This window comes from Papio anubis, chromosome 8, assembly GCF_008728515.1.
Source record: "Papio anubis isolate 15944 chromosome 8, Panubis1.0, whole genome shotgun sequence".
Taxonomy (NCBI): Eukaryota; Metazoa; Chordata; class Mammalia; order Primates; family Cercopithecidae; genus Papio; species Papio anubis.
The window spans coordinates 54,306,181-54,315,947 of NC_044983.1; the positions used below are offsets into that span (position 1 = coordinate 54,306,181).

Below are 9,767 nucleotides of genomic sequence, written 5' to 3' on the forward strand. Positions count from 1 at the left end.
AGCTTTAGGAAGTTGAAGCAGGATAGATGACGAAAAAAAAAAAAAATCTATATCTAGACAGCAAAACACTACAGAAAGGAGATCTTAAAAGCAGCCAGAGAAAAGACAGATTACCTACAAAGAACAATTAGACTTAACAATATTGGTTTGTTGCAGGCTGGTCTCCCAGAAGAAAAGGCGGCCTCCTGCAAAGCTTCAGGGAAAACTGCTATGACTGTGTTTAAGGTAATCAAACCTCATCAACCACAAGGCTTGAATCCCAGTCCCCTAGCCATGCCAGGAAAAAGGCTGGCGTTTCCCCGATCAGGAACAAACCCTGCCACATTATACAGACTTAGCCCAGTCAAGCCAACAAGGGGGTGAGGATATCCTGCAGCCACAAATGCTGAGCTGAGTGACCCAAGGTTCCATCACAGTATGATCCTAGTGTACTCTGGCCCCGGTCACTCCCTGGAGTGCTGGTTTCTCCTGCAGTCTGAAGCTGGCCCAGCCAGGTAGCTGAACTTTGCCCCAGGGGGACAGGGCACAACTATCACTGACCTTTCTCTGTGAGGTACCCCCTAACATCCCTGAGCACTCCAGCAAGTCTGGTGCATATTCCCTGGCCCTTTGCATTTGTTTGGATAATCTTCAAAATGTTGAGAGAATTAAACATCTAGCAAAACGGATTTTCGACGCAAAAGCAAAATAAGGATATGTTCAGACAGACAAAGACAGAGGTGGTTTATCATCATCCAACCCTGATCAGAGGAAACTTCTAAAGGATATTCTTCAGGAAAGAGAAAATAATTCCGTAACAAGGACATGACACGTAAGAAGGAGTACTGAACAAAAACAATGGTAAATATGCATGTAAAACTACAGAAGCATGAACCGGGCAATTACTAATGCACAATCTGTAGGTTTAAAATAGAGATAAAAAACACTGGACAATAACAGACTATAATTGAGAATGGGGGCACAGGAGTTAAGTGTTCCAAGGTTGTTACATTGGTAGAGAGGAGAATAAAGATAATGCTTAGCTTCAGACCTTAAATTTAATATACTAACATTTTAAGGATAAGCATTAGAAAAACAAATAAAACATGTAACTTCCATACTCTTCGGAGAAAAATGAAAGGGAGCAAGGGGGCCTTATTTAATCCAAAGGAAGAGGGGAAGGAAGGCAAAATAAAAGAACAAAACTAAAAAGTAAAAAGTGAATTCAGACATATTTGTAATAATAAATGTAAACAGACTAAACTAATTCATTAAGATAAAAATTATCAAAATGAATCATTAAAAAAAAGTTCAAGTACAAGCTATTTATAAGAAACAGACCTAAAGCCTTAGGACACAGAATAGTGAAAATTGAAACAATGGAAAACCCCATACAATGCAAATAACCAAAAGAAAACTGATATAGCTATATTAATATCAGACAAAATAGAAAAAAACATTGCTAGGTCATTATAGATTGATAAAAAATTCAACTCACCAAGAAGATAACAATTCTTTTTTTTTTTTTTTTTTTTTTTTTGAGACGGAGTCTTGCTCTGCCGCCCAGGCTAGAGTGCAGTGGCCGGGTCTCAGCTCACTGCAATCTCCGCCTCCCGGGTTCACGCCATTCTCCTGCCTCAGCCTCCTGAGTAGCTGGGACTACAGGCGCCCGCCACCGCGCCCGGCTAGTTTTTTGTATTTTTTAGTAGAGACGGGGTTTCACCGTGTTAGCCAGGATGGTCTCGATCGAAGATAACAATTCTAAGTTACTTACTGAGTACAAGTCAAAAAAAAATAACAAAAAGATTTTGTTATTTTCAAAATCTATGAGTTGGACATTTTAAGACACAATTCTAAATTTCTAATGGTTAAAAGACGAAGTGACAACCATATTTAGAAGAAAAATAGCACTGAATTCCTTAAATGACCATTCCTATTTTATATCACATTAAAAAAATTTTTAACGAAAATTATACAGTATACATACTCAAAATCCATTTATGGATACATTCCTGTGACTTCTCAATGGTAGCCACTGAGAGGTTAATTTGAGATAAAAGGGAAGTAAATGGGTAGGCTAGTAATACATTTTGGGTAAAGTCAATATAGATTCTAAATTAACCAAGAGATTTGCAATATGTATTTCCTCTCCCGCTGTTTTTCATGTGAGAAAAATAAACCCTATTTATGTAAGTCATAGTCAGGTAGATTTACTGGGATCTATCGGCATTGCTGACTAATTAAGTCCTAACTTTACCTCCATTTATCTCCATTTTCAACACCTGGTATATTCCACAAACAGATCTGAAAAGACTGCGATGATAAGCCTTAGAAATGAAAGATTAAACCGAAGTATCACAATCACTTTGCCCTCTCACCAAGTGCTTTTAATAAAATAAATATAGACACAATTGATTAAACAAACATATTGAATAACAGAAAGGCCAAGCGTGGTGGCTCACCTGAGGTTGGGAGTTCGAGACCAACCTGACCAACATGGAGAAACCTCCTCTCTACTAAAAATACAAAATCAGCTGGGTGTGGTGGTGCATGCCTGTAATCCCAGCTACTCTGGAGGCTAAGGCAGGAGAATCGCTTGAACCCGGGAGGCGGAGGTTGCAGTGAGCCAAGATTATGCCATTGCACTCCAGCCTGGGCAACAAGAGCGAAAACTCCGTCTCAAAAAAAAAAAAAAAAAGAAAGAAAGAAAGTTAATATTAGCATAATCAAGAGTATTATACACTCATGGAATGTCCGAAACAAAGTTGAAACCTCAAAGTGCCTGTTTTTTTGCGATAGGGTCTCACTGTGTCACCCAGGCTGTAGTGCAGTGGTATGATCATAGCTCACTGTAACCTTGGACTCCTGGGCTCGAGCAAGCTTCCCACCTTTTAATATATTTCATATTAAAATAGAAATGTCTTAAATAGCAACAGTTAGTATAATATCCTCATCTACTAATCCACTGTATACACCTGCCATCCCTGACAAATCCAAGGAAGATATGTGAATTGCCTTTAAAAAATGTTTCAATTTACCCTCACCAACACCTGCACAGGATATTTTTTAAAAATAATAAAATCAATATGGTTCCTGCCATCTAAATTTTTTTTTTTTTTTTTTTTGAGATGGCCAGGCTGGAGTGCAATGGCGCCGTCTCGGCTCACTGCAACCTCCACCTCCCAGGTTCAAGCAATTCTCCTGCCTCAGTCTCCTGAGTAGCTGGGACTACAGGCGCAAGCCAGTGGTTAATTTTTGTATTTTTATTAGAGATGGGGGTTTCACCATATTGGCCAGGCTGGTCTCGAACTCCTGACCTCGTGATCTGCCTGCCTCGGCCTCCCAAAGTGTTGGGATTACAGGCATGAGCCCTGAGTCCGGCCTGCCACCTAAATCTTAACCAGGATATAAGTATACTTAATTTGAATGGCCAAGTGTCTGTTTTCTAATCCTTAAAATTACCAAAGCATTTATTTATAAACATCACCAATAAATGGCACCACTTTATAGTTATTCAAACCAGAAGCCTGAGAGTAGAATTTCCATGTTTAGCAAATAAAAATATCATATGCCCAGTAATATTTGAATTTCAGATAAATAATATACTTTAAAAATGTTTAGTATATCCCAAATATTGCATCTACTGTTGAATTTACTTATACTAAAAAAATTTTAGTATAAGTATATACCAAATATTGCATATACCATCACATTTACTTATACTAAAAAATTATTCATTGTTTATCTGAAATTCGAATTTAACTGGGTGTACTGTATTTTATCCGGTAATCCCAGCTGGAATTGTTCCTCTATCACCTCTCACATACAATACACCACACCAAGACCTGTCAATCACACGTCCTAAAAACATCTAGAATCCATCCACTTTCCTCCATTTATTCTGCCACCACCTTGGTCTAAACCACCAACGCAAGAATCTCCTAGTCCATCTCTCTGCTTCTGCTTTTGCAGAAACATCACTCACTTTAAACACAGTACATCAACTTAATAATAAGAGAAGTAAATGCTAATTTCAAGTTTCTTCTTTTCTGGGGTCAATATTTGGTAGCTCTGGAAATCTAAAATCCCTTAATTAGCATTAGAGCCGCCAGTGAACTTACAATGAACAAACTGAGGCCATTCATGGGTAACCTCTGAAACAATCCCTCTTCAAGTTTTCCAAGGAAAGTAACAATTTTCTTGGGTATGCTGAAGCCAATGACCAGTCCAATCCATTTGCTAATTTGTGTTTATGTAACGCAAGGGGATAAACCAGGAAAAATCTGGGCAGAAACGGTAAATCTGCGGCTCAGTAAGGTTGCCTTAAAATATTCTTGTTTCAGAATGAATTCTAAGATGTATAAAGAGACTCCTTGATTCTAGCGCACACCTGATGTGAGACATTCCTGTCATTCAAATGCGTATTCTATGCATTGAATGGCGTATGCCCATCAGCCCAGGTTGCTAAGCCATGGGGCAGAGCACTAAACAATTTGGGCACTCAGCAAGTTAGAATTCAGATAAATACAAAACACATGGAGCCAACTTTTTCAGATGACTGATGCTCAGGAACAGCTGATGCCTCCTGACTGGATAGATAAATGTTTTGGTTGTGAGAGCTAGAGTTCTCTCTGAACACTGCCAGCCTATCACGTTGTTGTCTAATCATTGAATTCTAACACAGCAGCATATACACGGAAATATAAGTCCAGGTTTCAAGGTTTGTGTGACACTACAGAGCTGTGAACTAGCCAAATTGAATACAAATTACTTCCATCGAAATAACAGCCAGAACCAAGGAAAAAATGTTTTCCTGTATATCAAAGAGGCCACAGTATTGGCACGAATGACTCATATCATAGAACATGACGGCAATTTAAGTGTGTCAAAGTTCTCACAATTTAAATCTGAATGTTCACCCACAACAAGTCTTAATATTGTTGATACTAAACAAGGAAACTCCACTCAAGCTCTTTCCACAAGAAAAATGCATTACAAATTCAGTCAGAAGGGTATCCCCAAGTGTGAGTTACATAGTTAGGGCTCAGTTATTTAATACACAAGACTTTCTGTGACTAAAACCTAATCACATCACCAAAAACATTTTTGGAAGCCACATCTGAGATATGTTTTCTGTGTATCGTATCTTCTTCTCTATAGTAGAAAAATGACATTTCGGACGGTGGATACACTGGTTAGACCAACATTATAGATTAGAGGAGGATGAATGTCTGGATGAAAGGGGTCGAGTCAACCCTTATTAAACAAGTGTAGACAAATCTTGAAGTCTGCACTTGTATTCCCACGTGTAACCTGCTTTGCTGGTATTCACTGATGAGACAACGTGACAGGCTAGCAGCACTGGAAAATCTGTAGCTCTCACAATCAAAACAGTGTGTTTGTAAAATGATTCAGCCCCCCCTTTCCTTTTGGCCTATGAGCTGCAGACCCAGCAAGTTGTTTCCGTCACCAAAAATGCGCTTGGAACTATCCATAGAGCCGAAATGAGCTTTCTTATGAGACTTCCTTTGGGGACAGGTCCAGAATCTCTGAAAGGGAACTGCTGCGAGACAATTTTAGCGCAGGGACTCCAAATCCTTACTGGGATGCCGGTGACAATGAGTGCTCTGCTGCCGCACCGCGATTTCACTGCAAAGCTTTCCAAAACAAGGTCCACGGCGCGGGGAGCAAGTGTTTGCGGGGCAGGACCTTGGCTTTCCTCAGAATCAGGCCTTTCCGGAGGCCCTCCTCCCAGCCTTCCAGCGCCTGGAGCTAGTCCCGTGTCTAAAGGAGTCGGTAGGAAAAAGGCGCAGTAATGCGAGTGGGTGGTCGCCGGCCTGCTCCGTGCCGCCCAGCGACCAACTTTGCGGCGCCGGCGCCAAGTGCCTGGACCCGATTAAAGGGAAGGATTAGAAAGGGGGTGCCCGCCGGGCAGCGTACTCACCCTCCCCAGCGAACGCCGGGGCAAGGATCCGCGCCGCGACCCCGCGCGGCCTTCCGGGTGAGCTGCCCGCGGCCGCCGGGACTGCACGGCCGGCCGGTTCGGCGTGCTTCGCCTGCGCGGTGGGATCTGGCCTGACCCGTCATCGGCTTCCTGTCCCCGGCAGGCTCTGGCCCAGACCAGGCCCCCGGCCTCTCACCCCGACCTCGGGTTTTCGCTACAGCCCCCAGCCCGGGCCCTGGACACGCGTCCGGCCCCTGCCTCCGTGCCCGGCCCCCACGCCGCCTCCCGTCCCTCACATCTCCGGCCGGCGTCCCCACGACCGGCCCCGACCATGCCCCCGGCTGGGCCCTTCTTCAGCTGGGCGCGCACCTCTCCTTGGAGTAGAGCTGCAGCTGCTGCTCCTGCTGCTTCTTCCGGATAAACGCCATGGAGGGCAGGCGCGGGCGGGCGCGGAGCGCACAGGCAGGCCCCACCGCCGCCCGCCGAGGAGGTCCGGAGGAGCCGGGGAGGGCGGACTCGGCGGCCGGCTGGGGAGAGCGCGGCTGCCGGCCTGGCTTCCCGTGCTGCGCCGCTGGGCGGCCGAGAGCCCGACGCGGCGTCCCGGCCGCGCTCACCGCAGCATCCTCGCGTGGGGACTCCGGCGGCACCGTGACTCAGGCCCGGAGGAGGGGCGCGCAGTGGCACGAGGCGCCCCAAACTCAGGATGCCTCAGAGAATCGCCAGGAGCAGCGGCCAGACTAGGATCCGACATCACACACTAAATGTTTCACCACTTTACCAACTATTGCAGGCTGCGTTTTAAATATTTTACGCATAAAAAGGGATGCTGGCCCATAAACCACCAATCTGTTGGCCACAAGGACTTGAAATAACAATGTTTTCGGTCCTCAATTGTGGGGGGGGAAAAAAAAAAAGACGGAAGTAACTATTCCAAATACACCAGGAACAAGTGGGGATTTATAGCCAAGGAGCAAGGAGCAGCTGTTCGGAAAACTGCTAAGAGGAAACATCAATTTTAGGGGGAATTCTGGCTGAACCAACATAATAGGAATCCCAGTGAAGGCAGGCCAGGGGGTCAGATACCAAGGGTAGGGAATAAAGAATTTTGATCACATATGGAATGGGGGATTCTTGCTAAACTGCGGTGGCAGTGTTACTTCCTAACACTGCATTTACAAGGAAGTGCACACAAGGACCTGGGAGAAGATTCAGAAGCCTAACTGAAGTTTAGCCAAGCAAAGAATCTTTAACACAGTCTCTTGATTGTTGAAATAATTGGTCACATGACTTTTTTTTTCTGTATAACAGCTTTATTAGGATATAACTCACATACTAAACAAGTCAACCATTTAAAGTGTACCATTCAGCGATTTTTAGTATATTTCCAGGTATGTTCGACAATCACCACACTTTGAGAACATTTTCATCACATGTAAAAGAAACCCATACCCTCTAGCTATCCCTTTTCCTAACTCTACCCTCCAAACCCCAGCCCTAGCAAACAATAATCAATTTCCTGTCTCTATGGGTTTGCCTATTCTGGACATTTCATATAAATGCAGCCATACAATATGTGGCCTTTTGTGTCTGGCTTCTTTCATTTAGCATAATGCTTTCAAAGTTCATCTATGTTGTAGCATGTATCTGTACAGTACTCCGTTCCTTTAGATTGCTGGAGCATATTCTGTTGCATTTTGTTTATCCATTCACCAGCTGATGGACATTTCAGTTGTTTCCACATTTTGACTATTGGGAATAATGCTGCTGTACATCATGTACAGTTTTTTTATGGACATATGTTTCCATTTCTGTTGGGTGGAATTGGAATCTAAGAGTGGAATTGCTGGATTTGGAGGCGAAAGCAGCTCCATCTTGGAAGCTAATCCTCCGTGCTGGCTTCTGATTAACCCCTGTTCTGGGAAGTCCTCTAAGATTTCTACTTTATCTGTTGTTCCTTGTGTAAGAGCAGGTATCTACCCAGTATGTCCTGTCCTTAGTTCAAACAACCTTGATGCTATTACACTTCAATTGTCCTACACATCCCTTCTGAACTACCCCTCCCCTATGGTATATAAGCCCTAAGGGGCTGGAGTGATGGCTCTTGCCTGCAATCCCAACACTTTCGGAGGCTGAGGCTGGAGGATTGCTTAAAGCCAGGAGTTCGAGACCAGCCTGGGCAACAAAGCAAGACCCTGTCTCTACAAAATGTAAAAAATAAAAATTACTTAGGTGCAGTGGCACATACCTACAGCCCCAGCTACTGGAGAGGCTGAGGCAGGAGAATCACTTGAGTCCAGAAGTTTGAGGCTTTTGTGAGCCATGATCGTACCACTGCTCCCCAACCTAGGCAATACAGAGAGAGAGAGAGAGACCCTGTTTCAAAAACAAAAAACAAAAAACAAAAAAAAACGCATTGAGTCCGGGGTAATGGCACAGCAATCCACCATCTCATCTTGCTGCCCAAGACACAGACATGGACATGGCTTCTGTTCCTTAGTCGCTATTAAATGTTTCTTCCCAAGGAACTGTATTTGTTGGCCTCTTTCTTCCACCTGCCAGCATCCTGGGACTTTGAGATAGATTTGTATAGACCTGCCACCACAGAACACCGGGTCATGTGGTGACTCCATGTCTAAATGTTTGAGAAGCTGCCAGACTGGTTTCCAAAGTGGCTGTACCATTTAACATGCCCACCAGCAGCGTAGAAGGGTTCCAGTTTCTCTACATCTTCGCCAGTATCTGTTATTACCTGACTTTTGTTTAGAGCTATTCTAGTGGGTATGACTGGTATCTCAATGTGATTATAACTTCTTAATATATGCTGAGAATGAGCCTCTGATTGTTTACCTTTGAGGGATTCTTAGATAACAAGCCTCTAAGTTTCTTTTTCACGTTTAGCAGGTAATGTCCTAAACTCATAACAAGGTTCAAGGGTGGCACATCTCACAGCTGCACACGAATACCCAATCATCACACTTATGAACTACAAAAGGATCCAAACCTCTAAATTGTATGCTTGTGGAAACATATCTCATACTGTCTTAAGGATCAGGTTTTGCAAGGTTACATTTTTTAAAGCTTCAGGGTAAATATTCATTTCAGCTTTCTCTAGTAAGTCCCAGGACTATGAAGAGAAGGCAGGGAAACCAAGAATAAAAACTGGGCTGGGTCTTTTGAATTTGACCTCTAGCAGCACTAGACAAAATGTTATGTATAGTGAGGCCACCCATTAAAAATTTTGGGAATGAATGAAGGTGCCTGGGTACCCTGTGACTGTGACTGAGTCCCTTCCATGTGTCCAAGTCCTGTGCAGAACCTGTAACATATTAGGTCAGCATGCCTGGAGGAAATTGTGATGCTGTCTGGTAGCCAAGAAATAAATACATGAACAGGTACACAATGAAATAAGACAATAAAATTTGCCAAAAAGTACATGATAAACTTCTTTATGAGAAGTACTACAAACATTCTGTGAGTTCAGAGGAGAGAGATTAATTTGACTGGAATAAGGAAAAAACAACAACAACAAAAACCCAGAATGTAAATTATCTTCTTGAAGTTAAGCATTAGAGGAAGATTAGATGTGATCTGATAGGTAGAGAGTGTTAACGAATCTCTCCTTAACCCAACTCTGGCCAAATTCCTCTGAGCCCACTTCTCAACTAGGACTCAGCCTTGGCCTATAAAAACCAGACTCCCAGCACAAATAATTTAGTCCACTCCCCATCCCCCACATTAAAAGACTTAAAAAAACAAACGTAATTTCTAACAGCTTGAGGCAACATCCCTAGGATAACCCAGCCCATCTTAATGTACCTGTCTGAGAAAGCTCAAAGCAATCAAA

The 9,767-nt window shown here is 43.3% G+C and overlaps 1 protein-coding gene and 1 non-coding gene across 2 annotated transcripts in view; both read right to left on the reverse strand.

Moving 5' to 3' along the window:
• NSMAF (neutral sphingomyelinase activation associated factor) overlaps positions 1-6,273 on the reverse strand; it is a 77,737-nt gene extending 71,464 nt beyond the window's left edge. Inside the window, 1 exon segment of the mRNA XM_009213075.4 lies at positions 5,924-6,273. Coding sequence (XP_009211339.2) covers positions 5,924-6,066 — 143 coding nt within the window. The 5' untranslated portion in view covers positions 6,067-6,273.
• A 2,541-nt stretch (positions 6,274-8,814) lies between these two features.
• On the reverse strand, positions 8,815-8,918 carry LOC116268769. Its single transcript, XR_004175934.1, has one exon. It is a non-coding gene; the product is annotated as a small nucleolar RNA U13 (small nucleolar RNA).
• Positions 8,919-9,767: the final 849 nt, after the last annotated feature.